Genomic DNA, 19273 nt, shown 5'->3' with positions numbered 1-19273 from the left:
AAACATCAGTGGTTACAGTGGTGAGGAGACAGTGGAGGATTTACTGGTTCAGGACACCATGCAGGTGAATACACACAGTCAAACAAACTCTCTTTATATTAGTGTTAAAACACAAGAAATGCTGGTGAGAGTTAGTGATATGTTCATTAAGAAGTGGTTTCAACTTTGCAGTTAATGCTTTCTTTCTGTTAGTTCCTGCAGCTGCAATAAAAGTGTTTTTACTCTGACTTTATACTTTTACTCCACAACATTTACAGCTGCTGCTATCAGTTATAAACTATAAACTCTAATTTAATGCATAGGAGTAAAGGCACAATGTGTTTCACTGAGGAGATATAATAAAAAGGGAAATATCAGTTTGTCCGTGAGTAAATAAACATGTTCATACTTCACCTCCATCCTCATCAATAACAAAAGCATGTTGCCGACTGATTAACTGAAACCGGGAGGGGATTTAAAAACTCATTCGACCCCTGGAATCACCTGAAACGCCGACTTTTTGGGAACCTCGTCGTCTTTTTTCTCCTCCTCCTCATCTTCCTCCTCACTGTCCGTTTCAAACAAGTAATAGTCTCCACTTCTAACCACTGATGGGCAGAGGGCAGAGTCTCGTTACATTCAGTCAAACAGAGGCAGAGTCATTCAGCATATTCATGGTAACAGTCATACAAAAGGTACAGTGGAGGTTCCCTGCTGAAGGAAAGATGCAGGGAAATTAAGCCGTCTATTTAACTTGCTGCATATTAGTAGAAACTCATGATAGACACACACACACACACATTTACAGAACAACCAGAGCCATGAGGAAACAGAAAGTGCAGAAGACATACAATGCATCAAAACTATCAATACAACCGATGTGACTGCGACCACAAAGCACGAGGAAGAGTCATTTATTCCAGTTTACGCACAGTCGCCATTAAGCAACTGGACAGAGCAAGTGAATCCAGTGGTTAAGTGTCAGAAGCATTGGGATAGACAAGGCTGACTTATGTCCTTGAACAGAATCGCAGTGGGTGTGGGGGGGGAGTCGGCGGGGGGGGGGTTGGATGCTGGGAAATGGAGACGAAACATCAAGTGACAGAAGAGATTAAAAAAATCGAAGAAATAATTTGAAAATGTCACGTGGAGATGGAGTGAGATGTGAGACATGAGTTCAAACCAAACAGGAAACCCGCCGCATCGCGTGTTTTTTCACCGCGACACTTCATTATTAGCGTTTGATTCGCTGGTCGGATCGGGTTTGGATTTTGTCTCTCCGGGGGGGTAAAACCTGTTTGGTGATCATGTCTGCAGGCAAAGAATGAACAAGCCCTTCATCCTTTATTCCAGTACTGAGAATAAAGGCGAGTCGACTTCATATCTTTGCGTGAAAGTGTTTCACGACACAGTGATTCTCTACTGTGGGCTCGTAAGGTCGGTACAGGGGATTCTTCTTCTTTATTAAACATTAAACAACGTCAAAACCTCCAGACTTTAGTCACTTTCTATTTCATTATCATCTCATCGTGCCTATTTAAGAAAACCCTGCCCGGCCCTGCACTGATAATGACACACACACACACACACACAGACACACACAGACACACACACAGGTAACAGGGGCCTTTAAATAGACACAGAAAACGACTAAAGTCTGGATGGCGTAAACAAGCTACTGTATTTTGGTGCCTTCAGAGCCCAGGGGCAGTATGGGAATCCTCGGCGTTCTGGTCAAGGACACAAGGGCCAATCAGAGTGGAGGAAGAGAATAAAGAGGGTTGGTTGGTCAACCTACTGGAAGCATGGTCAACCCACGGCCTCCACCACTGCTTTTTTTTGGTCTTGGCTTTCGTTCGATGTGCCCCTAAAATTTCACAAATACATGAGTGCAACATTTTAATAAGAAAATCAGTTTTGTCTACAAACTTCAAGCCATAATTACTGTTCAATGAAGCTTCTCTTTATTTTTTGTTTAACTGCTTATTTGAATAGTCATTACTACACAAGATGGCTGCATTCTGATGATAGTTAGCATGAAACACAGCTTACCTGACCTCTACCAGGCATCATTTTCACCCTATGTAAACTTTTGTCTCATAAGTGCTGCACAGTAAGAGGCCCTGGCAGGCGTGGTCATACCGTCGTCATCGTCCTCGGGCTGCACCAGCGTCGGTCCCTCTCCGGACTCCTGCGCCATGCTAAGCATCCTCTCCTTGCCCCGCTTAAACTTTTGCTGCCTCACTTTAATGCGCTCCATCCTGATTAGATCAGAGAGACGGTGAGAGAGACACCAAGTATCGACACAGGGGAACATCAGCGGCGGAACTAACAGACTGAGCATGAACGTCTCCAGGCGTCATATGGAAATCAGTGCATGTTGTGTAGCGGTGGAGTGCTCATTAGGGCGGGTGAGTGGGTTCTGTCTGAGTAACTCCTGAGGAACCTGTAAGTGGTGGAATACATTGACTTTGTGTAGAATGATATACTGAGAGCCGGGCTTCCAGGAAACAATAAGGACGGAGGCAGGAGCTGCTTTTAATCCGAGTTTCAAATGGATTTCTGAGTCATGTTTGCTAATAACTAACCTTAATGACTGTACTTTATTTTCATTCACCTTCCCACTGTCGTAAATACTCACTAGATTACCAGATGTGTATCGATCCTCAGTTTGTAGATCACAATAGTTTCTCTCTTCGCCGCTGTTTGAGACCAGAGATAGTTTTCTTCTTGTTTTCTTTACGAATAACACTATTTTGGATCAGCTCATAAGACTCTGTGGTTTTTGGTCTTTTCAGGGGATTTGTTAAATACACAAAACATAACGCAAACCTTATCCTTTAAATCTAAAATAAATGAATCCACAATTGCAAAAGCATCGCGCAGCATGGGATTTATAATATAAAGTATTTTTGCAGCTGTACTAAAATTGTGTTTATATAGTCTCAAAGAAAAAAATGCCAAAATATATAAACTTTAAATTTTCAAACAAGCAAACTTCTAATCATATGTTATAGTACTTTTAAACATTAAACCTAAAGTTGCTTTACAAAATCCTGCTATTTAAACTCGGATCTAGTTAAGAGGGAGATTGGACTATTTGAAAATATGTGTATGTACATTTTTAACTTGCAGACAGTAAACAGAAGTCAATAACTTCACATTTCAATGTCAAAACTTGCACACAAACCACAGCACTGTACAAACACGAGGTCAAACACGTGGGATTCTCACTGTCTTTTCAGCTGCTCCACAGATTTGCGCTCCTCCTCCAGTCGGGCTCTCACCGCCTTCACTATCGTGGCCTGGAAGAGCTCAGCTCCTCTGAATCCCACAGACACACACATCAGTTACCAGTCAGATACTGCAGGTGTGGGCTTGAACTTACTAGTGACCTCTCATGTACCTGGAAGCGAGGATCTGCGACGCTCTGATGTCGGCGACCACGTGCAGGAAGTAGTAGCTCATGAAGACTCGTCTCTGCAGCAGCAGGAAGGCGAAGCAGATGCTGTCCCAGATGATCCCGGCCTCGTCACTGGGCAGCTCGCAGCGCTCATGATTCGCTGGAACAGACGACCATTTAATTCAGCATGACACTAATGACTGTTCACACCACTGTCACTTTATTATCAGCAGGGCCAACACCAATAACCTGCAATGGGTTTAGATCAGGGGTTTTCAACTAGTTTTGTCCCAGGGACCAAGATTCTGACTAGAAAGTAATCCGCGACCCACTGATGTGCCTACGTGCGCGTGCCTACGTGTGTGTGTGTGTGTGTGCGTGCATGTGGATAGAAGGAAGTTTTAACATTTGGTTTTCCATGTTGGTTTTATTTAAAAACTTCAAACTAATCTATATCTACCTAATAACCTCAAACTAATCTAGTAAAATCTGTGCAAAAAACAACAAAAACGGATGATTTTCAGTGCTCAAGAATTGAAAACAAAATTAAAATGCAGTTTGTAGTTGTACTGCATCTCAGAACTATATGTACATCAATATAGAACGTTCATGACTTAAATGTACAGACATGTAGCTGACATATTGAGAGAACGTTAAAGTAGCGGTGATCAATAACAATCAACATAAACTGGGGCTACAACTGAAGAGAGAAGTTGACAAAGTAATGCAGAATATGTCACAAATGATAATCATACAATATCACACAAACAATTGAGACTACTTAAGTTTAACCTCATGATCACCAGCACCTTTATATTATTTTAGACATATTTTTATTATTTTAGATACTTTTCACGATATTCAAGAGTAATCTGGAAATGTGTTGAAATCTCAAAGCGAATTTCGCGGACCCCCTGCAATGCCGTCGCGGACCACCAGGGGGTCGCGGACCCCCTGTTGAAAACCCCTGGTTTAGATCCTTCAGCAGGCACAACAAATCTAGTCAGATTATATTATCCGATCTGGGGGAAACTGGGCTGCAGACAAACCATCATAAATACAACATTAAAAAACACACGCCCGGCAGATGACAGGGACAAAACACACAATACAATACAGGATCGATACATGAGGAGACAAAGATGAGGCAGGTCCAGTGGTCATGGAGAAGTGAGCTGGTGGCGTTATTTGTGCAAATTCACTGTATTGATTCCCATCCAGACAATGGACAGTTAGAAGTTTAACGTCCTGCAGCTAGAAGTCCTCTCAGAACTGAGATATTGTTGAGTGACATGAGCTCTGACACAGGAAAGACATTTATAAGTCTAAGAATGTTGCCGTAGACAGAAATCTGTGTTTGATTAGGCATAAATCAAAGTGTTTCACTATATTTTGTGGAGTGTTTTCCTCTAATCCATGTGGGGTTAAAGTATAAAATGTGGAAAATACAACAAGAAATGTTACTGAAAACACAATCTGCTGCAAAAATCACACCAACGTGGTTCGGTGTTGCAGCCAAAATGGGGATTTCTGCTCCTTTTACTACTGAAGGAAACGTCTCCTGTCGTGCCACAACATATCCAACATAAATATCAACAAATTCTATGATACAAGATATTAAATGTTCACTTACGCAGATGATCCTGGTTGATTTTGATCTTATATTCTTTAATGGTGCAGGCCAAACTGAGCAACTGGATCAACCAGCACTGATTTGGGATCAGAGCGTTGATGTAGCCACAAGCCAGAATCTATGGACACAGCAAAACAAATAAAACCTTTACTGTATCCAGGAATAAATCATTTTCTATATGATATAAAATCTGAAAGTAGGAGTTTATCGCTGATTATTTCTTCTTCAACTCACGGAGAAGACGTTCTTCATGGTGATCACGAAGATGTTGTAGGCGATGAGGAAGTCCCAGTAATGCAGGATCTTTTTGATTGGCTTCAGTAGCAGGTCTCCGCCAAAGAGAAGGAAGTAGAAGCAGGCGACCAGGTAACCCATGCAGAAGACGCTGATGCGCGTGGTTCCCGTGATGAAGATGATGGTGAGGACGAACCAAAACAGGTAACTGAACATGATGACCTTCAGCATGTCCAGGTAGGACCTGCAGGGAGAAGGCGAGGAGGGACACTCGTTAATTGAAATGACTTGTTGACGATTAACAATTTTAAATTCTTCACATATTAGCGTTTTTCTAAAGCAGCCTTGGGATTCAGGGTAATTAAAATGAACATACTGGAAGTGTATGGCACAGAAAGAAGGCTCCTGTAGTTAAACCTGATGAGCAGAGACTTACACTAAGGAAGCAGATCTTATTCTTTAACAAGTATAAACAGATACAAACCCCTATCTTAGTGATACTGTTAGATTTGATTAACACCAAAGAGAGAACTACGCTTCCCAAATGAGCGATCACTTGCACACATCAAATGCGGGTTCAATGAAAAGGAAATTTACAATATCAGAAGTTGTATTGTATTTTAATTCTCTGTCGTGGTCTAAATAAGCTGATAAAGATACATTTATTTTTCCCAAACACATGCACAAGCACACAAGCAAGGATGGAAATTTAACCTCTGCTTTTAACCCATCTGGTGCAGGACACACAGAGCAGTGAGCAGCCATGTACGGCGCCCGGGGAGCAGATGTTGGGGGAGTAAGGTGCCTTGCTCAGGGGCACTAGACAGGGTAGGGAGAATCCTCTTGGATTTTTGAACAGATCAATCCAGGTTCGTCTTTTTGTTGTTTCTCCGTGGAGTCGAACCAGAGACGAACCAGAGACCTTTTCTGCCCATAGTCCAAGTTTCTGCCACTAGTCCACCGCCTCTCCACAATCAAGCTCAATCAATCAAGTCAAGATCAAGCACATGACCGAGGCTCCTTTAATAAAGCACGACCAATTCATCGGTAGCGAATAGGCTAATCTGAGACAAATCTATTTTCTTTCATTAATATATCGGCCAACACGTCATTATCAGAAAGACCTTACTCCCTAATATTGTTATTATCGAGATCAGCCACCAAGAATCCAGACAGGTCACATTAACCCTGAGAGGACGACGTGAAACCAGAGCATGAGTGAATCTCCCCTGAAGCTCAGATCCACATCTGACCGTTTTTGATTCTGTTAAACGTTCTTTGACATCACGCGACTGACGGAGACGTTCACGAGACGACTCCAGGACGCTGCTGCCTGGGACCGGTGCCAGTCCGGCCCGGCTGCTAATGAGGACGCATGTTTACCACATAGTAAGAAGAGTCAAAACAACATTTCAGTTCATGTTGTTGCTGCTCCTGTAATCCGGCCCATCAATCACACTTAGTGTTTCACTTAGCGTCAGGGCTCCGGTAAGAGTCGAATCAATGAATGGGAACCCGAGCTGAAACCTGACTCCTGTCACTCAGCACATGTGCACTAAGCTGCTCGTCCCGCGTGGGTCTCACATGCTAAGAACACACGGACGGATCCTGCGTTCATCAGGTGAGAGTGGCGTTAATGTGGCGTGCGCAGCGGAGGAACAGGAAGCGGCGTGCGCGTTAATCCGATGGACCCGGGGAAAACATTTGGGACCACAACAACAGCTGCAGTGTTTAGGAAGCGGCTCTGATGAAGTGGGTTTGGAATCGGACGATGCGTTGATGGGCCGGAATAGCTGAGTGAGTGTCCTTCTTCATCAGGGGGGGAGAAAATACCTTTTCCATACATAAAAGCTATTTATTGAGTTAGAGTACAGGGCGAGAGCGTCTGAGCCGCCGAGTGACGGACAGAGTGTTTTTGTGGATTATGGATTTCTCCCTCCCCACCCCGTATATCCGTAATTCGATCCTGGAGGGAAACGATGGAATAAGTGCAGCGCTGCCGCGGCGTGGACAGACGGGCTGCGCTGCTCGCTCTCTCTCGGCGAGGCCTTGTTGATGGACACAGAGTGCGTTAATAAAAGACTTGTCCACTTTCCGCATCAAAACAGTGGAATGTGAAGAGCACATAATCAATGACTGTGGACAGGTCAGGATGCTCTCGCTGCCTCTCTAACTCGCCGCCTCTCAGAAACCCCTCCGCTTTCTTTTCATTGTGCAAAGTCAGGATCAAGCTCTTGATTCAAAACTAAACTGGAGCAAAGCCCACAGCTGTGAATTATGCATGCGGTGGGTTTTCAGTAACATCTCTCGCTGAGCCACCGTCATCTGTCTTTGTTTTAATATTTACCCAGGATAAGGGATTTGCTGAGAGAGGGAGTTCTTATTCAGCGCCGCCGCACTTAGGATTACTGCAGTTTTCACAGGTTGAAGCCAAGTTCAACAGCTCGACTGGAGAGACGTGGAAAGTGTCTCACTCTGAAGGTTTCTCTGAGAATCGTTATCCAGCATCTTGTGTTTGCTGAGTTATTCGGATCCAAAAACATAACGGAGACCAGTGGTTCTCAAACTGGGAGAAATCCTGACAGCAGATGCTTTTTTAAATAATGTATTAACCTTTGGATATTTGACACTTTGTTCGATTAAGGTATATTTAATATACCTTAATCGAACAAGGTATATACCTTACACTGGCTACCAGTGGCTGCACGCATCCGGTTCAAAACACTAGTACTCGCATACCATGCTGTAAACAGATCAGGTCCAGTTTACATCCAGGACATGGTCAAACACTACACACCAGCACGTTCACTCCGCTCTGCTTCAGCGAAACGACTCGTTGCTCCTTCACTGCGAGCTAAACACTCATCAAAATCACGACTGTTTGCTGTCCTAGCTCCTAAATGGTGGAATGAGCTCCCACTCGACATCCGGACATCTGAAAGTTTACACATCTTTTGCCGAAAACTAAAAACACACCTCTTCCGACTGTACCTTGAATAAAAAAAACCAAAAAAAACTACTAACCACTTTTGAAAACTAACACTTTGGTAGCACTAAAATGGCACTTACTTATAGCACTTTGTAGTTTTGCTTTATTTCGAAGAAATTTTACTGTCTTGATTCTTGTTGTTCTTGGTTTGTACCCTCAGGGTTGAATGCACTTATTGTAAGTCGCTTTGGATAAAAGCGTCAGCTAAATGAAATGTAATGTAATGTAATGTAATATTTGGGTAAGATAATACATTTAAAAAATCAGTTGCACTTGTCAAATGTTTTACTTGTCTTCATATATTCTAGACATTTTGTAATAGATCCCCTATTTGTTTTAGTATATTGTAGAAATCTAAAACCATTAAGCTGTTTAAGCCAAGTCAAGATCCAGTGGCTCCAAAATTAAGACATCTAAAGCAAAACTTATTTTAAGGGTCAAAATACAAGCATGGGATTCATTACTATATACCCCTACACATTCATTTATTTGATTTGATTGTTACCTGCTGTGGATGAAGTCGGGCACGGGGTTGTGGACGCTGAACGAGGCTGCGTCCAGGTCTCTGCAGATCTCCACGTTGTCTCCGGCCATGATGCGGACGGCCGCCTTGTTCTCGTCGTCGAACACCTGCCTCTGAAGCGAGGCACACAGCAGCAGCATGAAGTCATCTGGAAAAGAGACACAGCACTTCAATCAATCATCATGCTTTGTTCAATTCATCCCAAAACACCAATATGGCTCAACGATAACGGTACCAGTACTTCTTCCACTAAGGTAAAATATCTAAATGCTTTTGAATCTCCTGTTTGAGAAACCTACAGATGAGGAAGGACGGATTGGGCTTGGTGTGGAAATCTGGGATGTAGAGCCACTTCACCACTTTGGAGTCTGTGAAAGATTTGGGAAACCTCCAGGGGTAATCTGAAATGAAAACACGCACCATTACCACCATGGAGAAACCACATCAAAACGTCAGGCTTGTTTAGGGAGTGTTTTAAAAAAGGAGAGAACTGGTAATAAAAGCCTTGAGGAGGTAACAAATAAAAGAAGAGAAAGTACATCGTGAAGGTTGAAGAACATGTTTACGTGATGTTTCATCAAACAATGTATTTTTGATAGTATGTAAAACAAATCATGACCAAGATATTTAACACAGATATGCATTTTGATTTACTGCCCAATGCTGCAGCTTATTGTGATGCCTAAACAGCGGCTGTGGCTGAGGGGTAGATTGGTCGTCCTCCATCCTGAAGGTCGGCGGTTCGATCCCCAGTCTGAACCATCTGCATGCCGAAGTGTCCTTGGGCAAGATGCTGAACCCTCAATAGCCCCCCATAGAATAACAAAGTGCTGCAAGTAGATGCACTGTATGAATGTGTGTGTGAATGGGTGAATGTGAAACTGTACTGTAAAGCGCTTGAGTGGTCATCATCAGACTAGAAAAGCGCTATAGAAATACAAATCCATTTACCATTTACCGTTTAAGCTGGATTAATATATTAATCATATAATAACATGAATAATTATCTAAATGAGAAGCTGATTGAGAGAAATTAATGACATATCCACAACAATGTAGATGATCCATTATTCATTTATGATGTCTAACAAGCACAAAAGCCAGGAATATGTTGCGGGCAGCTTCTCAAATGTGAGAATTTGCTTCTTTTCAGCTTTTTACATTGTTAGAAATTAAAAACTTTGATGATCTGACAAAACAAGCAAATTGAAGATGTCACCTTGAACTTTTGGAACTTGTAATGAGCATTTTCCATTTTTTACGATGAATGACGATACTGAAACTATCACTGGAGCCCAGCACCGACCTTTACAGGCTGCAGGCGGGATCCCGATGCAAACGAAGTACTGGACGGTGATCATGCAGGCCAGGAAGCAGCAGTACTTGGGCCAGATCTCCGCGATGGCTTTCCTCCGCCGCCGGTACATGACGGCTATCAGAGCGAAGCCGTGAAGCATCCCGTAGAAGTCCATCCGCTGCCCGATGACGTTGACCACCAGCATCAGGCACGTCTGTGGGAACGACACATGAAGAATGGAAACCATCCTTTTGAGATAAATGAACATATTCAGCTCTTCTCTCCTGCTCAGCCGTTTCCTACCTCGAGTCCAAACTTGTAGAAGAAGTAGTTGACGAAGTATTTGACGAAGCTGACGATTCCGATGTCCAGGTGCTGCCGCGTGGTGTCGTGGAAGATGATGCGAGCGGCGGGGGGGGACAGCTTGTTCCTCAGCCTGAAGAACTCCTGATGGCGGTAGATGGTCACCTCGAACGCCAGGAGAGCCAACATCAGCAGGTTGTTCTGCACAGAGACAGAGCACATTTCAATGTTTAATCTCAAGACATTTATTTTAGATAGATAGATAGATAGATAGATAGATAGATAGATAGATAGATAGATAGATAGATAGATAGATAGATAGATAGATAGATAGATAGATAGATAGATAGATAGATAGATAGATAGATAGATAGATAGATAGATAGATAGATAGATAGATAGATAGATAGATAGATAGATAGATAGATAGATAGATAGATAGATAGATAGATAGATAGATAGATAGATAGATAGATAGATAGATAGATAGATAGATAGATAGATAGATAGATAGATAGATAGATAGATAGATAGATAGATAGATAGATAGATAGATAGATAGATAGATAGATAGATAGATAGATAGATAGATAGATAGATAGATAGATAGATAGATAGATAGATAGATAGATAGATAGATAGATAGATAGATTACTTTATTCATCCCTGAAGGGAAATTAAGTCGTCATAGCAGCCGGCATATTTGAAAACAATAAAATACAATAGAATAAAATAAAAAATATTGAGGTAGAAAGAATATAAACAGAAACACAAGATAAATAGGTAGATAAGGTGCAGTGGCAAGATGATGGTAATAGTACTGATGATATGATGGTAATGTTATTGTTAGACAGTATATAAAAATAGTACAGTGTATATAGTATATAATATAACATAATATATATTTATATATGATAGTAATTATACCAATATAATAGCAGTGTATAGTAATAAATATAAGTATTTGACTATACAATAGATAATATAATATACTATGAGTGTAAGAATATGTAGACAGTGTGTAAAAGACAATATTATTGTATAAAATGATATATAATATCAATATGGTTTATATTAACACATATCATATATGATGTGTTAATATATGATTGTTAAATATTGCAATGTAAGATTTGTTTCTCACAATCATTTACAGTATTGTACATTTTAAAATAGCTATAATAAGCAGTGAAGCGCGGCGAAGGAGTTAAACAGTCGACAGAGAACATGGGATGTGAAATATTGATCAATTCAAAGCATGGGAATATAGAATATTGACTTGTAAAGAAAATGAAGAGGTATTTATAATATGTGATGAAATATAAATGAGACGTGTATTGCGCAGGCCGATAATTTTGTTGACATATTGTAGATAAAGTTAAAGGAATAAAAGTTGTTTTGGCATTTTATTAAATATCATGACATATTATTTATTTATTTTATTATAAACACATGGAGTTGATGTTCAACATTTTCAGATTTTATATCATTCACGTTTTCATGTATTACCAAGAATATTTAAAACATTTTCTACTCCTCACCCTGAGGTATCCCAGCAGGTCAGGGGATTTGTCCAGGCCCACCCAGTTGGCCGGATCCACTGGTCCCACATACAGCAGAGAATCCTGCAGCTCAGTCTTCTGGTCGCTTGAGTACGTCTCCGACTGTGGATGGAAATGAAAACATTTGGAAAACACTCTTCTGAAATATTATACTAATGAACAGTGTGTGTACAGCAGCTCACACAACCCGGGGATGCGAAACATTCACTTCATATATTTACCACGGAGCAGTTCATGGAGTAGGTCGGGGGTCTGATGGTCTTCAGCTGGTACAACATCTTACACACGATGATGACACACGTCCACACGGTGCAGATGCTGGAGGCGAGCGGCCGGTACTGACTGAACGGCAGCGCGAAGGCCCAGGACGCCAGGAACACGTAGTTGAACAGAGACACCTGCACAGGAGACGAGACAGAACCAGCTCAGATTCTCAAAGTCTTACTACTGCCGGCAGAAATAAGGTTTCTTTATTGTACAACTTATTTAAAAGCATAATTAAAATACACTTTTAAGAGTTCTTTGAAGAAGAAGAAGAGGGGGATACAAGTGAAGAGTAATGTGAGGCAATTCAAATACATATAAATTCACATAAAACCGAGGGTCAAGAACTATAAATAAAAGATTATTACATTACATAAATTCAAATATATAAAAGTACATTTTAATAGGAATCTAACAGAGTAAGTATGAGGAGGTTATCCAGGGTGAAACACTCTCCAAACTTTTACTACTTTTATTTCCATCCGGTAACTCTAACTGTCCGTCCTCATGACCCCACGTTATTATTATCATTATTATCTGGCTGCTCTGGTGGGAAACAGAGAATCCTGCTTGATTTCCTGTTGGTTCAGAGTTCAACTTTATAAGCATCAGATTTTAAACAGAGGACGATAACTTGTCAACGGTCCTAAAAAATCTGAATCTAATCCAAACCATGACTCACAAGACTTGGGGTTTTAGTTTAAGAAATTTAAACTCTTTAAGCACATCACTCCTGTACATACAAAATGAGAATGAAGGACAAATGAGGAATCCCGGGTCTTTACCTCTTTGACAGACACCAGGACGATGTAGCAGGACACTATTTTGATGATGTGGATCTCCAGCAGCCACCAGATGAACAGCTGCAGCTTGTGGAAATACTCTAGGAACTTGAGGAAGAGCACAGTCAGACGGTCGATCACCAGGTGCCACTTATTTTTCAGATCTGGATGAGAGGGGAAATAAAAACCAGACACACTGAAAACACTGATGAGGTTCAAGTGGAAATGTTCAACTCACAATTACAGTAATATGTTGACGGTTTGAACACAATTGTCAAATGCCTTTTCTTCTGCCTTCGTCCCCTGATCACGACGGAACGCTCAACTCTCTTTAAACCTAAGGAGTCAGTCTGATATAAGATATTCCATATGTTCTTATTGTCTATAAAGCTCATTAAAATATCTACTAATTAACCAGTGTATATATTGTATTCATCTGTGAGATGGAGGCCTGCTTCTCTAAAGGTGTCATAGATCCTGAAAATCTACCAGATCAAGATTCTACTTTACAATACTTTGTGTATATTGAGTGTTTATCAGTTAACCTCAGGTATTACTGAGGTCAATGTAAAAGCCAAAATTCCTTTGGATTGTTTATGCATTTTTATTTCCCATAGAAACAAAATGACGGATGGAAACATACTGAACCTTAAATCTGTATTCACAAGCAAATTCCAAGCAGTTACTTCAATTAGCTGAATATAAAGACTGAATATTCTCTTTTATATTCTCACAAAGGATATAAAACACAGTTTTGTGTGTATATGCGTTTCACAAAAGACTTGATCTCAGGCTTTAATAGAGGCCTCATTGTTTGGATAGAGCATATAGCCTGTATGGCCTGCAGCTCATTATAAACCCAGAGGCCCTGCAGGGCTGGGTTTTATCACCTATTTTATTATCTGTGTATATAAACAACATTTTAATTTAGGACCCGTGTGACTGTCAATGTAAACATGCTAATGCTGCGGCGTCAGTCAGCGCCGTGTCTGAAAGTGAGCGTACGAGCCGCGTCAGAGCATAACCCTGGAGATAAATCTCACAGGAGCCGACTTTGCTGCAGATGATTAACGGCTGACGGGTGGGAGAACAGGCAGCAGATGCTGGAGCAGCCGACGGAGCTTCTGCAGGAGAGAACCATCCGTCTCCGGAGCAGACGGAGGAGCTGCAGGCCGACAGAGATCTGAGAGGAGATGTCTCCACACTCATGAGTGAAAGTGCTTACACCACAGAACGTATGAGGTCTCCGTTGTAAACTCTGGGATTGTGGTAAACACGGCCGGCAGTGTGGGAAGCTGTGATGGACGTTGGAGGAGTTAGCAAAAGGTCACGTTGACATTCTGAAGAGATTAAAGACAACTGTGTTGGTTTGTTTTTTGTTTGTCTGCAGGATTACGTAAAAACTACAGAACAGATTTCCATGAAACTTAGTCGAAGATGGGACACGGGCCGAGAAGTCTGATCTAAATAATGGGACAGAATCAAATATTCAGACAGCTTTCCCAGGGAATAATTCATAGATCTTGCTTTCAGTGACTGATATCTGGAGCCGTTTGGAGACGTGCTGCGGAGAAACTCTGGAGAATTGGGTCTTTAATATTAAGAGTTTGTATGTGTATGAGAGAAGCATTAAGCTAATCCAGTTGAGTTTCAGTCAGTGGTTTGTGTTTCCATGATTAGATGACGAATCAACTATTGGCTCTCAGACAATGAATTTACCAAAATGTTGGTCTTTGATCGATCATTTCTAAAATAAAGGACAAAGACATTGCTGGTTTCACCGTCTCAAATGTGATGTTTGTTGCTGTTCTGTTTAACATCATTAAAGACATCTTCAGGTGTATGTGATGAGCTTTCCCTCATGTTATGACAGGTCTCAGCTCTGAACCGTTTCCTGCCTCCTGAGCGGCTCGGTACCTGAGCTCTGCTCGGTGCTCGGCTCCGGCCCGGTCCCGGCACTGCAGTGGTGGCTCTCCTCTGTGCTGGACTGCGGCAGGTCGTGCAAGCTGCCTCGCTTCTCGCCTCCCATGTCAGTGTTGTCCATCACAACCACCAGGACCTGCTTCTTCTCCTTCTCCGGCTCCCACACCTCCTGCTCCTCCTGCTTCTCCTGCTTCTCCTGCACCTCCTCCGGCTCTCTGGGCAGCGCCGCGTCCACCGAGCTGGCGCTGAGCAAGGTGAGGTCTGCCAGGCTGCCGTCCTGGTGCACCAGTCTGAAGACACGTCAGGAAGTGTTAACGCACAAAGACTCCAACACGGTCAACTGTAATTCTATACGTGTGAGGACTTCCAGGGACGTTGTCTCATCTACTTCATTCTCTTAGGGTTGTTGTTTCTTCAGCGGTAAGTTTTGGAATCACTTTGTCGTAGTTGGCGAACATTTCACCACAAGATAAATGTAGTGTCTGTTGTGAGGCTTTTGATCGCATCACAGCTTTCCTCAGTTGTTCTGAAGACATTTTTAAATTTCTGTTTTTTATTACTTCTTGTCAAGATCAGCTTCAGGTCACAAAAAGCCACAAACTTTTAACTTTCCTTAAATAAAGTCTATGAATGTCTCCCAGTGCCCTAATGTGACTATAGAATTTCAACTAGAAGCATTTCTTAAACTTCATATACATCTGTGAAGTAGGTTCGTCTTGTGAACGTTCACATAACTGAATAACTCAAGATTGCTTGTTTAATACTACAGATATGTATATATATATATATATATATAGATAGATATATATTATTTGGGATTAGTTTTTTACCCTTGTACTGCTTCTATTCAGTCAAATTGCATTTCCCCTATTAGGAATAAGTAAATGTCTATCTTACCTTGGCATTTCTGCATATAAGGTGTCAAGTCAAATATTTATTAAAAAAAAATCTAAAATAGTAGTGAAAAATGTTCAATAAAACAACCTCATGTTCTTGAGTCAAAACCTAAATCCTCATCACAGCAAAGGAACTGAAAGAAATGGAGGCGTTTTTTTTCAAAAATGTTTCTTTTTGAATGCACGATGTCCTCATAAGTATAGAAAGACCCCACACGCTCATTCACACGGACCAGGTGAACGTCTCTGATGCAAACATGTAACCATGGGAACTGTTCTGCTCTGTGTCTGCTACCTGAACATCAGAGCAGCGATTCATCAGGCATTGATATCGAGAAGCAGTGCACATCATTCCCTCAGCATTCCTCAAAACAATCTGAGCTGTTTTTTTATGACTGAGCGAAACAGTCTGGGGGGGGCGGGCATTAACCCTGGGAGTTTGTCTCAGGCAATGGGGCAAGGTCAAAGGTCGGGGGAGGTTTGGCTTGCATGAACTGGCTGCACATCAAGGTCAATGTCATTATTCACCCAGAGGTCACACTTACTTGCTCGGTTGAGAGGCGATTTTTTGCTTGATGCTGCTCAGGAATAAGGAAAGTTACAGAGATGTACAAAGATTGAACAGTGACGAGAGAAAACCGACAAAGAATATCAACGTTAAAATGCACGAACACTGGCCAACACGCTCCTGTAGTCTGGGGGAGACAGGCTCTTCTTTTTTTAAATGGGAAGGGGATTGATTTCTTGGGGGCTTAACAGACAGACGGGGAGTGGATCATTGGCAATATACTCAAAAATAGGACTTTGGAGACTGAAACATGCTTGAGGTGGAAGTTGTTCTTCTGGACAGTTTGTGAAACCATTGGAGAGAAAGGTTGTATCGAGGAGTGGGGGGGGGGTTAGAGATCCATAAATGTAACAGAGAGCACAACGAGAGAGAGAAGGCTACAAGCAAAATAATACCAGTGAAATCTGGAGAAAGAACCGAAATGTTGAAGCTACAGGAATATAAAACTTTCAGGTGATCTTCGGTGAATCATTTCAGGCAAAAGGGGGAAAAAGAGGAAGCATTAATGCTCCTGGGGTGAACTGGGAAGTCGGTGGATGCCACAGAAAAGCGAGCAAGTTACCCACCTATCCATGATCAGATAGATACGCCCGCTGACTTTAGCGTGGCTGTGAGGAAACGGTGACAGAGGAGAAATGGCAGCAGGTCACGGAGAGAAGCAGAGATGAGGAAGCGGCGATAAACACAATGGAAAGTCCACGACAATACAGTTAGGGTCGCCTGCAGACGGTGAAAATGTGAGCAGCTGTGACGGCGATGAGAGCAGTGATATGAGGGTGTTACAGTGAGTTTTTGACGACGCAGCGTTTTTTATGCTGCTTTCACGCACACATTGACGGTTTTTCTAGTGTTTATGGTTTGGATGTTTATCGTCCGTGAGAAGAAACCATGTTTTGTGATGTTTTATAAACAAATCTGAGATGTTCAATTTACGAGCAAGTTAACTACAAAGCTAATGGTTATTTAACTTTTCACTGTAAACACGGAAAACTCATAATATTTGTTGTTTGGTCCGGCACTCACTGTAAATGTTAGTTTTGTTATTTCCTCAGGCTGAGGTTACTGCACTGATCAGTTTTATGAAGTGTTTGGGGAATTGTGGGATATTCTTATTTGAAAGTATCCTTCTTAGCACAAAATATCTATTGGTGCTGATTTTGTTTTGTAAGTTTTAGCAGGAATTTCATAAAATAAAGTAATTCAACTAGTCAGTCTTTAAAAACATAAATCAGCCGCAGCTTTGATAAAATAATAATTGTTCTGATTCACTTTTAAAAGACAAAAAGCTCCTAAAAATGTGAATATTTGCTGCTTTCTTCAGCCTTTACTCTCTTATGAATGTGAATGGAGTGAATATCCTGGGATTTTTTGATGTTAGATCTGAAGCTGATACAGCCTGAGATGAAAATTCTGGACAAATCCACGAATTGAGATAAAAAAATCAACAATGAAAATGATTGCTAGTTGCAGCCCCGGAGTATTTGCATGTAAATACATTCTGCAGGAGAAGGTCACCACATTTCACAGGAGCTTTAACACCAGAGACAAAGAGAAAGGCGACTGCAGTTGCATTAAACTCTGGTTTCTTTTCACCAGCTTCCAGCTTGGCAGGTTATCAGAGCTGCTCTTTAAACTTCAGAGATACTTGAGGTCAAACAAGAAAACCAAAGGGTCTCACCTGTAGATTGTGCTCTCCTCTTTGGCCACGACAGCCTGGAGGTCCGTGAGCAGCAGGAAGCGGTCGTGGAAGTAGTGCAGGTGGAGGATGCACACCAGCAGGAAAGAGGTGGGGATGAGAATCCTGGTGAACAACTTGGACAGCGTGAACACTTCCAGGCCCAAATCCCTCAGGCTGCAGAGAGGGACACATTCAGAAACGTATGTCAGAGGAGAAGAAGACATCAGTAAAAAGGCAAAGATCTTTGGGAGTGAAATGCTTTTCTTTCATTAATGTTATGTGATATAATTAAAACATTCACCCCATCTCGGTCAAGCCCAACATGTTGGACCAGAACTGCACCGAGCCTTCAAACTGGAAGGTGTAGACCAGCGTGAGGACCAGCATGGTGTACATCACCACCGACATCCAGAAGTACTTCAGGATCCTTCGCCAGTACTCGTAGTGCACCTGGAGGAGAATAATTGCAGTAAGTGTTTTACAGAGGTTGTGAGTTATGTGACCTATGCAGCTATAATGAATTAAATTAAACACAGCGGCGAGAGGACATCTGGATTCAGGGCGACTTTCTTTTTTCGCGGCGGTTGAGGTTATAAAACAGTCAAGAATACACTGTGGATTATGAGCCTGCTGTACACAAACTTTATGACTCTAATAAAATTGTCAGCACCTTCTGTTTTTTGGGGAAATTGAATTTGGAAACTCAACAGCATCCCACCCATACGCTAAATCTGGAATAAACTGGGACCATAACCCTTTGCAAACTGCCCTATTTTAACTGGGGACAATATAGTAATTACATCTCATTTGGTTTCAAAGAGCTTCAGAAGAAAAGAAAAGTCGTTAAACGTGTTGGGTGCGGTGATTCGTGCAAAGTAAAGGAAACAAATAACTTTTTTCTTTTCAAGATCCACAATTTCCCATAGATATTAAATGTCTCTGTTGGAATTTGCTGGTATTCATGTGACCTGTGATGCACTGATGCCCTTTGACCCTGGTGTGTTCCGCTACCTGGTAAAGCGCCACACAGGAGAGGAACATCATCATGTAGATGATCTTGTACATGACGATGGTTCCCTCGAAGCTGACGATGAAGAACATCCCACCGCAGATGTAGATCCAGTATTTGACCAGCAGAGCCATGACCATGTTGCCCAGGACCTGCATGGTGTCCTGCTCGCCGCGGTCCTCAGACTCCTCCTCCTCTATAAACCACAGCAGCGAATCAGAAAACAGAAC

The 19273-nt window shown here is 41.8% G+C and overlaps 1 protein-coding gene across 1 annotated transcript in view; it reads right to left on the bottom strand.

The window, feature by feature from the left end:
* LOC133017930 (piezo-type mechanosensitive ion channel component 2) overlaps positions 1–19273 on the bottom strand; it is a 65535-nt gene that overhangs the window by 14801 nt on the left and 31461 nt on the right. Inside the window, exons 15-32 of the mRNA XM_061084186.1 lie at positions 19046–19239; positions 18336–18484; positions 18035–18208; positions 14887–15182; positions 12973–13133; positions 12145–12321; positions 11903–12025; positions 10362–10562; positions 10068–10272; positions 9061–9162; positions 8744–8909; positions 5250–5493; positions 5016–5133; positions 3386–3542; positions 3214–3303; positions 2122–2240; positions 1778–1846; positions 484–587 (exon numbers count right to left, since the gene is read on the bottom strand). Coding sequence (XP_060940169.1) covers positions 484–587; positions 1778–1846; positions 2122–2240; positions 3214–3303; positions 3386–3542; positions 5016–5133; positions 5250–5493; positions 8744–8909; positions 9061–9162; positions 10068–10272; positions 10362–10562; positions 11903–12025; positions 12145–12321; positions 12973–13133; positions 14887–15182; positions 18035–18208; positions 18336–18484; positions 19046–19239 — 2849 coding nt within the window. The remainder of the gene's footprint in view (positions 1–483; positions 588–1777; positions 1847–2121; positions 2241–3213; positions 3304–3385; positions 3543–5015; positions 5134–5249; positions 5494–8743; positions 8910–9060; positions 9163–10067; positions 10273–10361; positions 10563–11902; positions 12026–12144; positions 12322–12972; positions 13134–14886; positions 15183–18034; positions 18209–18335; positions 18485–19045; positions 19240–19273) is intronic.

This window comes from Limanda limanda, chromosome 13, assembly GCF_963576545.1.
Source record: "Limanda limanda chromosome 13, fLimLim1.1, whole genome shotgun sequence".
Taxonomy (NCBI): Eukaryota; Metazoa; Chordata; class Actinopteri; order Pleuronectiformes; family Pleuronectidae; genus Limanda; species Limanda limanda.
Note: the sequence above shows the minus strand (reverse complement) of the source record. Positions and strands in the feature narration are given on the sequence as shown.